This window comes from Olea europaea, unplaced genomic scaffold, assembly GCF_002742605.1.
Source record: "Olea europaea var. sylvestris unplaced genomic scaffold, O_europaea_v1 scaffold188, whole genome shotgun sequence".
NCBI lineage: Eukaryota > Viridiplantae > Streptophyta > Magnoliopsida > Lamiales > Oleaceae > Olea > Olea europaea.
In genome coordinates, this window is record NW_019236598.1 from 529951 (window position 1) to 551120 (window position 21170).

Below are 21170 nucleotides of genomic sequence, written 5' to 3' on the forward strand. Positions count from 1 at the left end.
AATTTGTTGGTGCAGTTGATCTTTGCATTTTAGATAGCATTAATTATGCAATGCCTCAGAAATAATGTAGCTTTTGTCTGTGTAGATATAAATGTATGGATATAGCTGAGCTTCAATAATGACTTGAATTCTCTAGATTTCAGAATGTCTTATACAGTATAAAACAAAACTAAACATCACACTACATTGTCAAAATCATTCTGAAATAGGGAAAGAAAAGATTGATGCCTCAGCTGCATCAACTGTCACAAGGTTTCCATAACGAACAAAATGATACTGGCTGTCCTTTCCACCAAAGGCAGACACAGTAATCTCTCCCTTCTGTTCTGATTTCCCAATTGCTGTCATACTTCCTCAGCAATGCCCTTGCTCCATCAATGGTCTCCTCTCCAAAGAGTTCCAAAGTGAAGCCAGAATTTCTCATCCTCTCACACCATTTGTCTTTCCTTTCGTTCATCTCCCCCACATTTGTCAATGCCTTTGCTGCCTCTGCTTCCATCATTCTTCTTTCATCACTTTCACGCCCTTTATATGCTACACTAGTGGAGTCCAAAAATTTCCACAAGTATTCCACACGCCTTGAGAATCCTGTTGCAAAATCCCCGCAGTTGTTGCAGCTACAATCTGTGTTATTTTCGCTAAGAACAACTCCTTTGGGCTCCATGCTCCTTAGTAGTCTCAGGAACTCAGTTCTTTCATCTGGAATATTGTGATTTAGGTTGTGGAGTCTAAATTGTGCACAGATGACCAAGACTTCTTCTGTTGATGAGTTAATAACTTGGGAATTCAGATTTTGCAATGGGATGTTTTCGAGTCTGTTGATCTGTAAGTTAATGTTTATGATCTTGGCAAAGCCAAGGAGTTGGGAGTAGAAGTCGTAGTTTGGTGGGCCATTCGCAAATGGAGTACTTCTTGATTGATTGTTGTCCCCAGAAGGAGCGACAACTGTCAGGCGAACTAAGGGAGGTGGACCACCTGATCTTCGAGTTAACTCTTCGAGGAGCGTTGGCCATTGAACACCATGAGAAACTCCGATGTCAACGATGTGAAGATTACTTGAGCAATCCTGTTCTGCAAGAATTTGGAGGATTGAAGTGTTTGCAATGTTGTTGGGAATACGGAACCATGGGTTGATGTCATTGAATTTGATCAGAGAATCTCTGAAGAATTTTGGGTTGCTAGAAGCAAAAGTAGTAGACCCTGCAGGTGCAGAGGAGATGCAAGGGTGGGATAGGTGGTGTTTCAATGCTTGGAGCCCATGAGCAGCTAGTCGGTGGTTAGCATCACCTGTTAGCGAGGACAGGTCCTGTAGAACATACAAAAAGTGTTGGACACGGGAAGGATTTTGGGCTGTGACAGCAGCAGCACAAGGGTTGAGCAATTGTTCTGCCCACCTTCCTTCTTTGTTATTACCGTTGTTAGTATTTACTGCTAACTTGCCCGTTGTCTTTTTGCTTGCAGCTGTTCTTCTAGGGGGCACCCCTTGTCCAGTAATTGCACCCGCTACATCAGCCTCATCGATCCGAGGATTCTGATTCTTTCGGGAGCTTTGTGATATCATGGGACTCAAATCATCAGGTAATTTCCGCTTCTTGGGTAAATCAGGTGGCATTGGTTGATTGGAAACTACAGAGGAGTCCATTGGTTTTGTGTTGATTGTGGTGGTGGCAGTTGTAGCAATAGAGTTATTGAAAGAGGCAGGACTTTGACTGATTGGTTCTTGATCTAGACATTGAGTTTGAACCCACCACGAATCGGCGCTGAAATCTGTGGCATCATATGGATCATCCAAAAATGATGGGAAGTATGATAATGATCCTTCTAGCCATTCTAAGATGTGATCGGCTGCGGGATTTGGCTCTGGTTCGTCAAGTGTCATGGTACTGAAAATTTTTGTGGGAGTTGAAGGAAGAGAGAGATTCAGATGAACACACAGAGTATGGTGTAGACTTCTTGTTGAAGTGATAAAATAATGTATCTGGGAAGAGACATTGGAAGGCATAATCAACGCTTAAATTTGCTGTTATTTTGGCAGTTGTGATGTTTTCATTAAGGTTATTTTAAGGCATTAAGAGTTTTATAAAGCTGTATGTGATTTGTTTGTTTATTAACATATTCCCTTGTACGTCATAGTGGTTGAGAAAAGTATATGAAATTCTCCAGAGTTTGAATTGTCAGAGAGACGGCAAACTCTGTTTTAATTTCCAATAAAATAACAATTGTTTTTGTTTGAAAATTGCCTTGTTTTAGATTATTGGCTGATGAGCTTTGTCTTTTTATTTGGAGCAAATTGACCTGCAAAAAACTTGGTCGTAATCTGACCATCGATTACAAGTCGTCCTTAGCTAGATAATGCATACTAAGAGCAAAAAAAAATTTAAATAAATAAGTTTTTTATAATGAATATATTTCTTTCAGATTCTTAACTAAATGTCATGTTAACTTTGATCTTTCTCTTCCATAATTTATTGTATTCTAATCTACCAAGACAAGTTTCAACCAGTCTCTCTCTTTTTATTTACCTAAAAAGGCGTTTGTCCCTTTTATCCTTCAATCCATTTTTGTTGGCCACGACTTACGATACAAATTGCGATCTGGCTGCCAAATACAAGGGGGGAGAGCTAATACTATATTATTCGGTTGGAGGCATATTGGCTTGGTTTGTGAAAGAACTGGATGGTTTATTAATAAGCCTCTTGCTAGCAAAGAATTCGAAAGAAGTCGTATTGTGGCTCCTTTGACTTATTGATATAGTATAGCCATGAAGACCAAGGAGAGTGTATTTAATTGAAACTTTTAATGAATTTTTGAAATTTAAAAAGTTTATAGATATTCAATATAGACTTTTTGAAATTCTCTAAAAGTATTGGTGTATTCAATTGAGACTTTTAAAAAGTTTTTAAAAGTCATGGTGTATTCGATTAAAACTTTTTAGAAATCTCTATAAGTTTAGAGTACTAACTTTTAAGTAAATAGTACTCAAGTAGAATCTCAAAATTTGTCTGTCATTAATCCCAAGATTTTGGGAGACTTTCACAAAAATAAAATAAAATAAAATAAAAAAAGGAAAATAACGCTCCCTCCTAATTTATATAGGCTACCTTTCTTTATTTTCTTATCCCAATTATATAGTCTTTTTTTTTATTGAGAATATTTTGTTTTGTTCGTTTATTAATATACTCTTATTTAATTTGTATAACTATAACCAATTTTTCCACTTAATCCTAAAATTGTACAAACATAAATATAGGTAGACTATGAAAATTTTTGGTAAAAATTGACACGATCCGTCTCGATCACCCTAATAGATTCGACATGTGTCGTGTGCCGATGGTATATACCAGCAAAGTGCCGGACCCACCACCAAGGCAAACTTGACATGCTTTGATTGTTATAATTTTATAAAAATTTCAACAGAGTTCCCTCTGAAAAATTGACTAAAACCACTTGAAAATAAAATCAAATATCCCAAACATGTACATATAGTTTAAAACAGGGTACACCGACTCCTCAAAATATCAACTATTCAAATACAATACTGGCAATTCGACTTTTGCAATAATTTCTAAACCACAGTACCTAAAATGCATAATATATATACAAAACATAGCAGGCCCAACACATGGAACTTATTTCTGACCAAAAGAGGTGTCTATCCCAAAATATGAACTATTAAACTAAAAAGATGATTCATACAATGCTTGACAATCTATGGCTCAACTCGATAGATCAACTGGCCCAGTAGTGCTCAACTCAGCTACTATCTGATAAGAAAAATAGTGATAAAAATGTGAGCCTATAACTTAGTGAATGGATACTTGTAAAGTATACTTTTCCATTCATAAAATCTTTCTAAAAATCGACATATAGTATAAAATTTCTTTTCATAAACATATAAACTAAGATATTTATTTTTTAAACTGAATAAACTGAATTTTCTAGCTTAGAATCTGATAATACTATCAAAACTAAAATATACTATAATCATAAACATTTTTATTCTATATACTGCATTTCTAAAATCTGATAAGCTATGTAATACTGAAACATCACACCAAAAATGTACCTGGAATAACCATACTCGTGAATCGATTAATCTCGATATAAATAGCAAGGTTATTCAATTCTGAAATTCTGTAATTCTGAAATTCTGGTTGCATGCGCACAGAGCTATAAAATGGTCATACACTATGGAAACACATTCACAATAGTGCAGAGCGAGTAAAATCACTAAAATGGTCATAGGCTGTGGAAACACATTCACACCAGCGCAGAGTGGGTAAAATAACCATATGAAGTCATACACTATGGAAACACATTCATACCAATGCAGACGAGGGTAAAATCACCTGGGTACTTTCTGGTGATTTTTAAAAATAACGTTAAATATGCTGAAACATTTAATACTCATACAACATACTAATAAAATGATTTACTAAATTGAATTTAACTTTTAAAAACAACTGGTTATAAATCGACTTTATTCTGAAAATCGTGTTGTCAAATCGACTGTATGAATTAATAAATTTTCTGAGTTAATATAAATTAAATAAATACTAATTTTTGAAAAATAAGCTTATCCACTCACATAATACAAGCTGAACCTAAGATGGTCGATAGGTTCTTCCAATCTCCTTATCACCACATAGAATACATAACAAGATGACTAATCAACCACTATTAAATTAAGAAACTTTAAGACCTACTTCTATAATACTTAACTAAAATTGGTCGATGCTCGAATGAATTTTCCAAACATTCTTTTGATCAATTGGAACTAATCTCACTTTCTAATCCCTTTTCTAATAACTAATTCATCAACAAAACCTTCTTCCCAAGTTTAAAACTAGTTTTACTCTCCAATCAAGTGAAACTAGTAACCATAATTCCACCCATTTAATATACATTTTGTTCCATAAAATCAACTCCCAAGTGAATAATTCCATTAATGTAATCATTCCCACAAATAATCCATGGTCAATCATCAAATTTAAAAGCTAGGGTTTGCCCCAAAAAAATTGACATCTCCTTACCTCAATGTAGATACAAATTTAAGAATCAATAACTTGAGCTCCAAGTAGTATTCATCTCAAAAATCTGAAAATTTCGAGCCAAAATAAAACCTTAGAATTTTAACATAATTCATACTTTATCACTTGAAACAAATGGAAAAATTCAACCCAAACTTGAAGAAATTAGCCTTACCTCTTTTCTTCTTCTTCCCTTTTCTTCTTTCCTCCTTTCTTTTTTTTTTTCCTTCCCTTTTTCCCTAATTTTTTCTCCCTTTTTCAGTCTCCAGCCTTCTGCCTGTTTTCCTTCAGTGTGTGTGTGTGTATGTTTTTGAGATAAAAATGTTGGTCAAAGGTTGAATATAAAGTCCCACATGTTCAATTGCAAAGAAAGTCCCTTAAATCTAATTACAACATACAAGTAAATCCTCAACTTCCAAAAATATATAAATAAATTCCAAACTTTGAAATGTATCCAATTTAACCTTCATATTTTGTTAATTGCAAAATAAACCCAAATAAAATGATTTGGTCAATCAAGTCCCAATAAAAATGATTTATTTCATACAAGTCCTCATTTGACTTCACTTTGAAAATTTCACTATTGACTTTAACTAGATAAAAATGTGGGTTGTAACAAAAATTGTTTTTCAATCACATTAAATAAGATTTCTTTCAATATCTCTCTTTCCTTTTTTCCTTCAACGAACATTAAAGTTGTGATTAAAAATAATATATATATATATATATATATATATATATATATATTTGATCATTATTTATTTATTAAGTTATTAAATTTTTATTCTTTTTAAAATATTTTTTATTATATGGAGAGGAGAAAGGTAATTGTGAAAATCATCACCTCGTAGGTAAGAATTTCACACTATTACACTATATTCACCAAAATTCAATTTCAAATAAAAGTGTTTTGAACTCTAGAAAAGTCTATGAAAGTTTTGAAATGAAAATCTATAGAAATCCACGATCAACTTTCACTAATTCCATATAAATCTATAAAAAAAATTCACGAAATTCACAAAAGTCGTTGTTGCCAATTTTATTTCCCGCAAGTGTACGGATCGTAACAAGTAATAAAGTGGACCTAAGAGTTCGATTATCACTCCCACGAGAACTACTATTTAACAATTTGTTCAATTATTACTGAATTTAATTTGATCGAAAATAAATAAAGAATTAAATGTTATAATTTTTTATACAACTATTTGAAAATATATTGATGCACACGAACAGTTAGACAACTTGTCTTTTTGGCTCAACATTGAGAACATTATATTAAATTTATGAACGGTGGCAAAATCACAATGCAAGAACCAAACTTCCACTTAAACAATGCAAAGTGTGTGTGTGTGTGTGTGTGTGTGTGTGTGTGAAGGATCAAGTATAATGCCGTACATTCACAAGTTGATTCATGTCCCCGCCCTCAATAGTCAAGTATTTCGTTTCTTCGCTCGTAAGATTCATAAATCCCCAAACTTGTTTTCTTTTATTCTCTCACCATGTGTAATTCTAAAGTTTAGTTTCACTTATGATATCCTCACACCACTCTAATTTGGTTTAGTTCAATCGACAACGTCAACAATTTATTCATGTGATGATTCTGTCAATTTATGAGCGTTTCAACAATCTAGTTTATACTAAGTGATTCAAACCCACAGTTATGTAACGCCCCGAAAATTTTAAAATATAAATGTATTTATTTTATATGTTATATTTTTATTTTGTAAAAAAAAATTGGACTAAAATGAATTAGATTTTAAATGCATATTTTATTTGTGTCAAATGATTAAATTTTGATAGAACGAGATTTTATATATCAATATTGGGCTCGTTGGATAACTCGTAATTAATTATGTATGTTAGGCTCGAGAAAAAGTCGATTCGGATAAGTTAGACTAAAAATAATAAAGTTTATGGTCCTTGTCAATTATTGGTAATTGTTTATAATTTTAGTTGTGAATTTATAATGGATACCAACGTGTAGACCTATATAACATTTTGGACACTTCCTTGATATAATACACTGCATCCATTATTTGGTGCCACCAAAAGAGTAAATTGTCCTTTACTTGAATTAATTAAGTTGGCCTTTCCTTTCCTTGTATTTCATTAGTTGATGGACACGTTACATTTTAAATTGAAACAATGTGTAACTTAGGCAGTTATATAGTAAATGTGTGTCCATATACGGTGATAGAAGAATTATGAATGATTCATAGGTATATCTCACGCGGATAATTATGACATACCTTAAATAAGAACATCAAATTGGGAATAATAGATGAAAGATTTTTCTTTTAGGTTTTAAATGCATATTTTATTAAATATCGACAGAGTGAGTATGAGTATATCTATATTGGGCTCATTTCATAGCTCGCATTCAATAACATATTTTCGACTCAAGAAAATTTAAGTTCTTCTAAGTTAAACCTAAGTTTTTCCAATTCAAAGAAACGTAGGTAATAAGTATTATTTTTACTATTTAATAATATTTCTTTTAAGATAACAAGGAAAGAAAGTAATATTTTATCATATAATTAACGTTTATCTTTATTATTAGAAAAAGAGATTCAATTGTCTTAATTGTTATTTACCTTTTATACACCAGCAATTTAATTTTTTTTTCTTGTGCGTGATTTGAGCATTTTACAAAACGAGAGAGAGAGAGATATTTCTAGTTGACTTGATTGATTGATGGATAGAGGAAAATGAACTTCACTTATTGTAAGAAGACTTTTACCTTGATTTTGGAATATAATATTAACTTAACATTTAGGACTTTTGATGTTCCCAAGATAACACACGTTTCTTTTGGTCTAGCTTTGAATAATTTATTATATATACTTTTGTACAAATCTCTTGGCGTGATTCATGGCAGTCATGACCTTTGTACTATCAGTGTGTCAACTGTCTTTCAATTAAAATTGAAATAATTGCCTTAATTTCATGCACGTGAATGTGTGAAAAGAGCATAAGTAAAATTAGCTATTTATGGGAAAACGCGTAGAATACAATATAAATGTTATGAATTATTTTGTGTAGAAAAAAAAGATAGTCACAGATAGAGAGGAAAACAAATTGGGGACGTGAATTTCTTATTTTCAACAATCAAGGTAGGATACTTTTATGTGCAAGTGATATGTCCTTTCAATATTATGATTTTTATGCGTGATTTATTTCATGAAATGCTAATTGACCTGCAGGTCCCAATGAAATGAAATGAAATGAAATGTGAGAACGCCTTCAGGCCTTCTCAAATGTGCTAGAGCTTTCGACTGATCACCGATTGTTCTTGATGAAATGATGGTATGAAATGTTATGAATTTACGTTTTAAAAGTTATCGTAATGTTTGGACACACGTATCCTACTGAGTATAAATTACTCACTCCTTCAACTTCAACATTTCAGGTCAGTGCGGTCAACGAGGATGGTGGTTGGGCGGTGCGCGGGCTGCCAAGTAAAATAAAATTTATGTTTTAGAAAATTCTTTAATAATAAAATTTTTAGAGTATATATATATTTTTTTATGTTCTAAACTTTGTGACATTGTTTCAATATTTGAGTATTCAATAAATTAAGAGTTTTAAATCTTTGAATTAAATATTTCCGCTTCAAGTACATGTTGTGAAATGATATTGGTGACACCCCAAAATCTAAGTCAATAAAATTTGGGGCATTACAAGTTATCTAGGCCTCGAAAATAAATATTTTTTGCACACTTTTATAATTTTCTCTATGTTTTTCTTCAATTTTGACCTCACCCTTTTTTCTCTTCTTGACCCCTGTGACGAGTGTTAGGTCAATAACCCTTCGGTTTTTTAATACCAAAGGGCACTAGGTTTCAAAAGACCTCTACGGACTTAATAACTCGAGTAAAAAAGGTGCAAGTTGAATAAGTGCAATACTTATTTTCTATAAAATGGAAGCAAATTTTACAGGCGTTAGACTCCTAGCATTCGGTAATCACTTACCTTATTCCAAAAAGTCAAAGACACTCCACACAATCTTTTTCACATTCACAGAATCACCTCAATCTTAAATTATTTCTTTTGCCGATTAGAACGCCCAAAATTATAATGTATACGGTTAAAGGGCGTTGAGATTAATGGGTTAAGGGATGCACCTAACTCATCTCTTTAGCCTATGTGTATGAACCCTCATGTTCTTGTATGATGCTAAACTTGATACTTGTGCTTAAATATTCTACCGCCTCATATAGATAAGCAGAAAATTCAATTAAAGCATATGATTCATCCACAATCCATAAACTAATACATGCTCTCAAATATATTCATCATAACCGACAAAATTATCTAACTCACAAAGCATGCAATTTTTTTTAACACAGTGTACACTATATCATATAATGTTATGCAAGCACACAAACTCTACTACTAAACTCAAGATAGAAGCAATTAACTTTGATGATTCACTCCCAAACTTAAAACGTACATTGTCCCCAATGTAATAAATAAAAAAAAAAAAAAAAAAAAAAAAAAAAAAAAAAAAAAAAAAAAAAAAAAAAGATAAAATAAAATAAAAATAAAAAATACAGAGGAGGGAGTAGGAATTCCCTAAAATTATCATCGCCATCGCTTTGGTGAGATAGATCATAGTTGGCTGGATAATCACATTGTTGGCACACACTTGAGAATCTTCCTATAAACAACACAACGAAAATGTTATGACGATAAATTAAACAATTCTGAAACTAAAAACTAAGTAGTGATAATAATGAAAATGATAGAACTTGGTTTGCCTCCCAAGAAACACTTCTTTAAAGTCATTAGCTAAACTTTTGCACAAGTGCTTCATGGCACTTTAAATATGATTTTAGAAGCTCTACTTAGCTTGCTTAATTTGACTTTGTTCCATATTTCACATGTACTCCACGATCGTACTTTGCCCTTTTGAATACGGTACGACTTGCCAAAGTTGTCTAATTCGAACTCAACTAATAATACTTCAATCTTCTCGTCGACTTTAATCACAAAATCAATGAAGTTGGAGGTTTTCATGTTGATCCCATCTTCTTTGAATGCCACTAATGCATTTGGCTCCCTGGTGATTAATTTATTCACTTCTACATGTTCTTCTTCTTTAGTTGGTTCCTCGGGTTGAATAATGAAGAGATCATCCATTAGCATGTTATTGGCTTGTCCGAAATTATTTAATCATTAATCTTTTTATCTTTTTCTATGATGATGTCTTCCGTAGCTATTTTACTGTAATCAAATTGTTCTTCATACGGATAATCGAAGATATCTTTCCTCACTTCCATTGGAGTTTCCAACAACAAGAAATTTTTAGTACAATGAAATGCACCTCAATATTCACAAGTCAGTCTAATCTCCCCCATAAACAATAGATTTTATGTTTAGTCCCTTTGGGAAGCCATCCTTATCAAATTTAATAGTGTGATGGTATCCCAACTTTTTCGGTTCTTCTTTAAACATGAATTCTCCAAAGACCATGTAACCTTCATTTAAGTAGGGATTAAATAATAAACAGATATTAGGGCAAAACAATTTTACCTACTGCTCATATTTACATCTTAAATCAAGATTCATATCTAATGTAGCGTTCGGTCGAATTCTCCTATTATATTCAATTTACCTCTTGAGTTCTAATTGAGCCTATTTAACAAATTCAATTTCACATCTCTATGCAAATCTAGCTTAGTTAAACAGGTTCTTTGCCCTAGAAATTCAATTATGACCACATTAATTAGTATAAGTATCTCTACTCGTTATACCAATTTTTCGAATTTTACTATATGGTTTAAATCCTAAACTCTCCTCTAGATTCGTAAAAAATTCACAAAATCATCAAATTAGTGATCAATTAATTCAATACGTTAAACTTATAGTAAAATCAACACATGAAAGAATAAAGAACAAGAATCTTAAATAAAATATATTAAGGGTTCCAAGTAGGTTACATTATTCACCCTAACAAGAATTTTAGTTATTCATAATAGAGAATGAAAAACAAATAACAATAGTCGAGTTCATCGCTGGGTTTTGAATTTAGATGTAGAGGAGTGGATGAATCTTGCACCAAGTTCTTCTTCTCGTTCCAAATCTTGATTTCAAACCCTTGAATTATTGTTTTTTGCTCTCTAATTCTCAAGTTGTGATCTCCTCCTCTCAATGTGTAGAATCCTCTCAAAAGTGTGAGAAAATTGTATTTATATGTGCCTCCACATGTATGTCAAAAGTAGGATTTTATGGACTTCAAAACGGGCCAAAACGTGCCCTAGATGTACCCAGGCGGCGCCTCAGCACCATAGGAGCAGCGCCAGGGCTCTGTTTTGGTAATGCCTCGGCGCCATGATGGTGGTCGTTGTGGGTGGAAAATCTGTCAGCGCTTTTTTTAATATTTTTATCATAACTTTCTCTCCTAATGTTCGATTGAAGCGATTCAAGATGCCTTGGAAAGATAACTCAAAGAAATACAATTTTGCTTCAAATACCATTTCTAAATTCAATCGTTTGCTATGTCAGAAATGAGTCCCAATATGAGGCTGAAAACGATGCATAACTTTTTCAGTTAGAAATTGATGTGTAATCATACTTTGATTGTATATCACCTATCTGATGCCTTTTTTTTATCCAATTGACTCCGAACACTCTTGAATCTTCATCATGATGTTCGACACAACTTTTAAGCATTTACATTTTAGTCCTTGATTTTGGATCTCTTACAACTTAACCATTTTCTCCAATTTTGTCAACTTTTACTTATTTCCTTCAATCTCATCAACCTATACCATAACATCAAAACACATATTAAAATGCTCTAACACTCGTAGGAATTAGTTAAATATCAAATGAATTGCTCACTTTTCCTTAAATTTAGGTGAGGTTATTGTTAAAGTACAAAAGATACAACTTATGAACTTGATATATGAAGCAAAAACACTTCTGTTGAGATGCGCGCTTGTGTTTAAAATGAATCGAATATATTTTTGAGAACATGTGTTCAATGAACCATATAACATTTCATATTCTTTATCATTTTAACATTTAACATAGGGAGGAACATATCTTATGACTACATAAAACACGAAGAATCCCATTTTGTGGTTTTTAAAATATAAATTAGGAAACTTTATAGCTTTAAAAGCATAAAAAAGTTGAAATGATGTAAGAAAAACTCAGTAAACATCATATTTGTCCGCCCCGCAATGGGGGGTCTCACCTTGCCCCTCCCCTCCCCACCCCACCAACCCGTACAAGGTGGGTTTTTTTGTCCCATTCGGGGCGCGGCGGAGCGGGTTTTTTTGCCATCACTACTGTCACACCACCATGTCACCTCAACCCTATCGTTGCCTCTGTCCAATAAGCATTATTCAAAACTTGTGTAATGTCTGATATATAGTAGGCTTACCATACAACTCGTGAACTGACATATTAAGGCCATGTGAACAATAATGTGCTTATGAAGATAAGGAATTCCCATAAAGTTCGTGCTCTTAGTTACAATTAGAGTAAAAAGCTAAGGCAAGACAACATTAATTAACAAATGCAATTTGTAATCCTGTTTCCAAAACATTAAATTTTGGGGAAAAATGTACAGTGAAAGAGTGATTTTTGGAGAATGTACGATTTAAAATAAGGAAAATTTTTGAGTTTATGTGTAATATTATTTTTTTTGAAAAATATATAGTTGAAAATAAAAAAGAAGAAATATATATTTTGTAAAAAATGGAGCCCAAACAGTGGCGCCCCATTTTAATTTGTCGTTCTTTCTCCCCACTCTAGCGAATCATATTTAAACATATTATATATTTTGGACAGATTACTTGCTGGATAAACAATATTTCGGGGACAGGAGTGAAATCGTATAAGAGAGCTGAACGTAGAGAACCCAATAACAAAACAATTAGTACTAAAAACACTGACAAGGCAACAAAACTTGAAGAAATGCTAAGAAGAAGAGAATGGAAGGTTGGCATTTGGCAAACTTAGCTAGTGCCACCAAGAACAGCCTTGAGTTTCTTGACAGTAGCATCATCAAGAAATGTGGTCTTCTCCACCAGCATAGAAGGCAAGTTGTTTACAAAGAAGGCAAAATCAATTATTTGGAGTCTAAGGTTTAAGCTGCTAAAGTTTGCAAAAGCAATTGCTTTTCTGCCGCCAGCATTCATCGAAAATGCAAAAGCCCTTGTGGGAATACCATAAGATCACCCTTTTTAAGTTTCTTGAGGTAAACTTTATTGGCCGAAGAGATAAATGTTGTAACGATAGAACCTTGCACAACAAATAGCAGTTTAGAAGCCCCAGGATGGGTGTGCATTGGTATCTTACCACCTGGGGCTAAGTCCAATCGTGCAATAGAGAGACCTATGCCACTGAGTCTTGGATATTGAGCTGCAAATGTAGGAAGCATTGATAATGTTGGTGGTGTTTCCAGGCTTGCCAGATCGAAAAACACGAAATTATCCACTGTTACATTTCCAGGATTCTTGCAGGAATAACCTGCAGGCCCTTCAGGGGCTTTCAAGTCTACTACACAGAAGTCCAGTAGAGAAGCGTTGCAAGTAAAGACAAGGACAGTTAATAGAAATAAGATTCGAAACCTTTTTGCTTCTAGAATTGGCTTGGTATAATTCTTCCTGTTGGACTTTAATTGCTTAGATAGAATGTTGAAAATTTGTACATTAATTGCTAGTTGCACCACTTGATAGTCCAAGTGCAATGAGCACTGTAGACCTCACTTTCTGTTGGTTGATGCAGACAACAAATATCGGATCCACACGTGTCCATGTAAGCAAATTTCAACACGTATGGATAGAATGCTAGTTGATAATAATCCAGGTTTGGATGTAGGAGATTATTTATAACATGAGACAAATATGTTTGGACTCCAATAATATAGTTTAAGATCGATTGTGCAATAATAATCAATTGTCAACAAGTTAACAAAAGCTAGATAATCTTAACTCAAGGAAGATCTAGTGTATATTCAGTAAGAGAGAAAATAAATAGTAATTTCAAGTAAATTGATTTGCATTAGCCTTCAAAGGATACATAGATGGGTATTTATAGTGTTACAAAGAAATGGTATCTGTTGGATGAAAATCCACGTAGTCTCATTTCCTTAGCTGAAGCGTACTATCTAGGCATCAATTTGACCTTTCTAGCATGTGATGCATTTAATGCTCTTACAAAGAGCAGCCACCCTATTGCCTAAACTGACATGACAAGAGATTTTACTCATTACAAAATTCTCATCAATCATTCCAAAAAGGATTTCCTACATAAATTCAGAATCCTTTTGTGCTCATTTGCTATAGTTGGGTTTCGACTCTGACTTATATCGAACTTCATCACCTAAGCAAACAGCTAAGCTAAGATTCGGGGCTTCGGCCTTGACATAGGACTACTTCGGTGGATGGGTTGATAAGTTCAGTAATCGACAAATGGGCATTGGTGGACTTGTCACATAGAGCCCAAGTACCCAAGCGTAACAATAGTCTCCCAAATCCATGTATTGTTATTCATATCATGCATGGACTTCAGTATTAAGTGAACAATAGTTTCTATCTTCCATTTTTTTTACAACACTTATAGTCTCCCAAGTCCAAGTATGGATATTCATATCATGATTGGAGTTGAAAGTTATCCATATCCCTTCATGCTATGAGAATACCTGATTTTTTTTTTTAATGGAGACGGGATATAGCTGAACTCCCGAGGCTCCTTTCATTTAAAGATAGCTGAAATTTATTTTGGACCGAGGCAGGCTGTAGCTAAACTACCGAGGTCCTTTCATATTGAAGATTTCTAAAATATATTTTGGACCGAGGCAGTATATAGCCAAACTATCAAGGCTCCTTTTATTTTCAAGATGTGTGAAATTTATTTTGGACCGAGGCAGGATATAGTTGAATCATCAAGGCTACTTTTATTTTCAAGATGTCTGAGGTTTATTTTGGACCGAGGTGGGATATAGGCGAACTATCCAGACTTCTTTCATTTTGAAGATGTTGACCTTGATAGTGGTGCCAATGATTTGATATTCTTGCATATTACCAAGAAAAGACAGTCGAAGCGCTGCAACTTCCAATACACGTCTGGTCGTTACATTGAATGCGCAATGATGGCCATGGTATTGCATTCGAAGCTTGACATATTGAGGCTTGTGCATAGGAGACATGTATTAATCTGAGGCATCTAAAAGAAAAATCGTTTAAATTCAATGTGTCAAATTTAGTTGATAATTGGACATCTCAAATTGAACGGATCTTGATCCAACAACTGGGGTTTATCCTCTCTTTGCTATAAAAGCCAAAAACTTCCATTGTTATGTCTTTACTTTAGCGAAAATCATCTAACTCTCTCAATATTCAAATTTTTTGGCAACCTCTATTTTTCGACAACGTCCGTTTTTAGACTTTCCTTTCATCTAGGTAAAACTTCTGTTAGATTCTTTCTTCATTGTCATTTCGTCATTTCTTCAATGGCTTTCAGGTCAAGTTCTAATGTTGGCAGGGTTACATTAGGTTCGGAAAAGAGGCTTTACCTGGGGGATTTGAAGGTGGTTATTGGGCCATGAGTGAGGGTCCAATATATTGTGGGGTGGGGCTACTAATATTTCGTTCGTTATGACCTCCACCAAACTAGCCAAACTTTGACAAAAGCATAGTATCTCAGATTACATAGAACTCTAAGTGCTTGAGGCCTACGAGCGTAACTGCTATCCGAAGTCGGGTTGTGTGGCAGTGAGTGAATTCTTGTTTAAAACAGGAATGCGTCTACCATTACACCGCTTCTTTAGGGCACTGCTTTCCTGGTTCATGTTAGCTCTAATCCAGGTTCTGCCAAATGGGTAGAGCCAACTAGTTGGGACCTACTTCTTCTAGAAGAAGGTCTCCTTCGATGAGGACATGCCTCTGCATGTTTTCCAAACACTTTTCCAACTTCGGATACTTGAGAAAGACAAGTCGAAGAGGTGGTACTACATAAGCCTTTGGGGAGTTGATGTCCCCCCTTTGTGATGTCCCACTTTGCAGCGTACCGACCTAATACTCCAAAGTACTTGAGTGTCTTCAGTTACAATTTGTCTTCATTTTCCCTAACCTCAATTGATATCGTTTCTTTTTGCAGATTTGGGGTCTCGTTTCAAATTATTCGAGATTGAGTGGGACGTTATTGAGGGCATCTACAATCGTTCTCTAAAACTATGGTACTTTGGTCACTTAATTGACCAAGGCAGATATTTCTTGGACTTCGGATTGATGGCCTCGAAAGGTAACCTCCAATGTCTTGTATGAGCCAATTCGTAGTTGTTTTTTATAGTCTCTAACCTTTGTTTTTGTTGTTTACAGATAATTTCGAGAAGAAGAAGTATCCTACCCTTGACATGGCCTCAATCTTAAAGGTCACTTCAGCTGTGGGCGCTAGGGCTCTGAAACCCTCTTTTAAGAGCACCAAGTATGTCAAGGGCAAACTGAAGTACCTCAGCAAAGATTGTACGAAGAAGATGACGAGGATGCACTTCTCAAGGTTAATAGGGCCTAGGAAAATGAAGATAAAGGAAATGAGAAAGCTGAGGAGCCTCGGAAGAAAAGGAAGCTGTCCCACAGCAGCTCCATCTTTGGAAAATCAGGCACTATTGCTGCCCCTACTGCTAAGCATGCCATGAATCCTCTCCCAAAGTTGATGGAGGCTTCAATAAAGGCTATTAAAATAAAGGAGGTTCGAAAGGCCAGTGAAGGACTCAGAAGGGGGAGCAGACATGGAGGCCATGAAGAAAGCCCAATCGACGAGGACCTTAGGGAAGTTCTGAAGATTTCTGGTTGGGTAAGATGAGTAAATGGGCCTCGATGGACTTGGCACATGGAACCACATGTCCATATGGCCTGGCGTAATAAGAATCACTAGCTATTTGTGAAAGCACGTGGTCTAGCATGGAACTTATGACTTCATTTAAAGCTTGAAACCGACAAAGAGATGCAAAAATTAATCCTTCTAAAATGATGTGTAATATAAAGATGTGCTTAGTTGCTGGCAGCACGATAAAAACTGTACAAGGAAACCTTTGAAAATCAGCCCGTTAGCAGGCGATTTGGCGGCATTATCTACTTAGTAATCTAGATGAATAATAATCCTTTCGAAATTATCAAAGAGAAGTATTTCTATCAGAAACTTTGAGAATAAAGCACCCAAAAATTGTGAAGTTAAATTGAATCAATCATAACTTACACATAAATGCTCATCCCAATATAGTATCTTTGTCAGTGCCATAGTACATTTTGAGATCATATGTACCGACTTATTATCTCTTTATTATACACATGTTTGACTCCATACAGCTTGCAACTTATGTCAGCTGTTAACTGCCTTAAATATTGGTTGATAAAAGCAATCAACTACTCACTAATCTGATGACAGAGTTTATGCATGGCATAGCAAATTAAAAGAGATATAGATGTGGTCAAGGAGTACATGGCAATAGAAGAAATTCACAAGAAGATAGAGTGACAGCCAAAACCTGAAAAGGCATCTATGGAATTGGAATGATTGATGTCTGTCATTTATTTGAATTGTAGGCACTTCAAAAGATTGTGAACTTGAGTAATTGCCTTCTAGCTGAGGTTTGTGGTAAATTCGGTTTCATGGATGACGTGGTCAACTGTTTCCAACTTCATTCATATTCACGTGGCTAAGCTCCGTCCCAAAAAGTGAGCTCACAGTATTAATGTCAATTTCTTTAAAGAAATAAAAGAAAATAAGATACATATTGCGACAAAAAAGAAAAAAAAAGAAAAAAACTATTTATGTCAAAGAAATACATCTACATGTTATAAGCATTCATATATGCAGTGAATTTGCTTATTGAACATTAGCTCATTTCACGTTATTCTTTCCCGTTTTTCAGATGATGAAATAAGATGATTTGAAAAGATGGCGTGTGGCTGCGACGAACTTAATATTTAATTTAATTATTTTAAATTTTTATCAAGCACAAATTATTTTTATAAACGAAGTTATTGAATCTTATATAGAAATATCTAATCGTTTTCCACATATTTGATTCTAAAAGAAAATAAAATGATAATACTTCCAAATTTCTAATGACCTTAGCCTCGTGTCATTCATTCTCTTACGTACTAGCCGCTTTAGGAGAACTTGAGTCCATCTTATCCCTTTTGATTTTCTGTACGTAAGTTAATAATTTGGACACAGAGATCGAGTCGTTACACTTAGAGTGAAGAAGGTTTTCGTTAAAAGAGTAAAAATCGTGTTACATAATCACATCATCGATTTTACGAAATTGTCAAAATTTACTGAGACGTACACCATTTTAAAGCTCTATTAGTATGCTTACATATGGAAGAAAAGATTTTCAAGATCATACTCATGCTTTGATTATGAATATTTTTCCTAAACGACAAAAGAGTCATGAAAATCTTCAAAAAAGACCAATTTTTTGAAGTCATAATTTGATAAGCCATACAATTGTAGAAAGATTTGTCAGGCACCTTATGACACCAAGTCGGGCAGCTCCATGTGCACATGAGGGCTGCATCCTGTGCATGCAGTGGCAGCTTCGTGTGCACACGAAGGCAATAAAATGTACTCACCATGGCAAAGTACATAGGCATTCAAAGCAAGCACCCTGTGCAGATTGTCTCAAGAAATTACACACATGAAGGCAGTATCGTGTATTTGTCATGGCAAGAACGTAGGCATTTGAATATAGCATCACGTGTCAACTGTCATGGTAGAGATTTAGACACATAATGGTAGCATCGTACGTAGGCCGCGGTAGTTATCTTGACACACGAATGCAACATCATGTGCATGTCATGACAGGAACGTTTGCATATAGGCAGCATGTCAGAGACGTATGTATATATTTAGGTATTCTCAAGAACAAAGACAAGTGTATTTTATACACTTATTCGGACAAAAAAATATAGACATTTATTAGTTCTTTTGATTAATTATAGCCTAATTTATTTTAATATTTCGTTTATTAGGTGAAACTTGATAATTGGATGTGAAATTAAAAGAAAGAAGCCAACAAATGGTAAAATCCAAAGTTTGGGAACCTAATTGCCACTTGTCAATAGTTGATTTGGACCACAAAATGAAAATTGAAGATGATATGGGCTCAATTGGACAGAAATAGAAGTTAAAGCCCAATATGTATTCATTCTCGGATGATTATTATAAGGCTTAATAACTTTTCAATTACGTGATCGCTCATTTTATTGATTGTGAATTTTAGTGATTTTGAGAGAAATAATATGATAAAAAGTACTTAATGACAATCATTGTAAAGTCTGATAGGGGATAAAAATATACCGTTATACTTTGTATAATTTCTATAGATGTTCTAGCAATTTTATTGTACGCTTTCATGTTCACGTCTTTCATAAAGATATACGAAGGTCACATGAAAAGATAGATTTAATTAATATCATGAAATGCTTTAAATTAGTTTAAGAACATTATCAACAAAAATGTGCACATATTGTCATGTTATTTAATTGCATTGAAACGAATTAATAATAGGGATTCGAGGTCTTATTAACCTTTTCATCTAAATTTACAAAAGCTCATAATTTGATTATTAAAATTGTTAGTTTAATTAGTTAACTAGTGTAATTTCTATATATATTCTTGCTGACTTCCAATCTTGGATCAACCACTGAGAATGGATGGCATCTTTTTAATAATTATTAATCTTTCTTTATAGAGTGAACTAAAAGAGGAAAATGCATCTCTAAGAGAGACTTTTTCTTCTGGACAGAAAAGAAAGCTGCTACTAATTTGCTAGTTTGACTTGACACAATATTGTCAGATTTGAATCTACTTGGACAACAATTACAGTTTCATTATGTTTGCATAAATTTATGTTCTAATCAGTGTGTTGCCTGTTTGATTCAAGGCTTCTGTGAGCCTCTCGTAAGTGCTTCAGTGAGCCTCTCATAAGTGGAAGTCGTCCTGCTATTGATTTCATGTTCAAATAGGTTGGTGGAAAACTTCACTAATCATCTTTTTCTCGTATCCAAATTAACTGGTGTATGTTTTAATCTGCATTTTTATTATTCTATGCTGAACCTTAATTATCGTTGCCATGATCTCTAGCCCATGCTCACTTGTCCCCACACGTTGATGCCTCTTCCTACTGCTCTTATTCCACCACATACTAGCCTACTATATCTTCAACCTTCCACAGCTCCTCAAGACTTAGCAGAACAGTATTGTCGAAAGCTGTAGGTATATGTTGCTTTTATCAACAGTAATTTAAACTTGCAATTGAATTTCGTTTAATTTTTTACCGTGCATGTTAAATAAATTCCCAACACAAACGACTGATAATGGATCCTAAGCCCATCAAAATGATTCATTTTTGTTGCTTTGTAAAAGGAGAAAGAATACATGTTCTTGAATAAATTAACTGGACAGTCATCTAAACTTTTGTAGTTTGTTTATTTCTGCTGGAGCTCAGCTAATCAATATATATAGTGAGACCCTTTTCTTTGTCTATTTTCAATTTGACTTTTATGCTGGTGGGTTGGCAGAAAGGTGGAGGAATCAAGTGGTAGGTTGTAGGTCCTGTAGAGACAAGCAGTAGGATTCTATGGCGTAACTCTGAGTGTCTAGTGCCAACTGCTTGGGTCGAGGTTTGGTTGCTAAGTGGATTTTCAAGCTCTAAACTATTTAGATTGCTCAACCACAAACCTGAAATCACACACTTTGAGTTTATTATTTGTTGAAACATGNTACTTGGACAACAATTACAGTTTCATTATGTTTGCATAAATTTATGTTCTAATCAGTGTGTTGCCTGTTTGATTCAAGGCTTCAGTGAGCCTCTCGTAAGTGCTTCAGTGAGCCTCTCATAAGTGGAAGTCGTCCTGCTATTGATTTCATGTTCAAATAGGTTGGTGGAAAACTTCACTATTCATCTTTTTCTCGTATCCAAATTAACTGGTGTATGTTTTAATCTGCATTTTTATTATTCTATGCTGAACCTTAATTATCGTTGCCATGATCTCTAGCCCATGCTCACTTGTCCCCACACGTTGACGCCTCTTCCTACTGCTCTCTTATTCCACCACATACTAGCCTACTATATCTTCAACCTTCCACAGCTCCTCAAGACTTAGCAGAACA

At 34.2% G+C, this 21170-nt stretch overlaps 1 protein-coding gene, 1 long non-coding RNA gene and 1 pseudogene across 3 annotated transcripts; all 3 read right to left on the reverse strand.

The window, feature by feature from the left end:
• Window positions 1–106: 106 nt before the first annotated feature.
• On the reverse strand, window positions 107–2329 carry LOC111378837 (nodulation-signaling pathway 1 protein). Its single transcript, XM_023002107.1, has one exon. The coding sequence runs from the start codon at window positions 2000–2002 to the stop codon at window positions 239–241; it is 1764 nt and encodes a 587-aa protein (XP_022857875.1). The 5' UTR covers window positions 2003–2329; the 3' UTR covers window positions 107–238.
• Window positions 2330–3419: 1090 nt separating this feature from the next.
• Window positions 3420–5325, reverse strand: LOC111378839. 2 transcript variants are annotated; one of them, XR_002699919.1, is made up of 3 exons: window positions 5206–5325; window positions 5034–5097; window positions 3420–3764 (listed from the first exon to the last, which is right to left on the reverse strand). It is a non-coding gene; the product is annotated as an uncharacterized LOC111378839 (long non-coding RNA). The 2 variants fall into 2 exon arrangements; XR_002699918.1 differs by lacking the exons at window positions 5034–5097; window positions 5206–5325 and adding an exon at window positions 4589–5023.
• Window positions 5326–13000: 7675 nt separating this feature from the next.
• LOC111378833 lies at window positions 13001–14191 on the reverse strand (annotated as a pseudogene).
• Between the last annotated feature and the right edge of the window lie 6979 nt (window positions 14192–21170).

Coding starts and splice junctions, on each gene's coding strand:
- LOC111378837 (XM_023002107.1), bottom strand. CDS start 2,002: ATGCCTTCCAATGTCTCTTCCCAGATACATTATTTTATCACTTCAACA.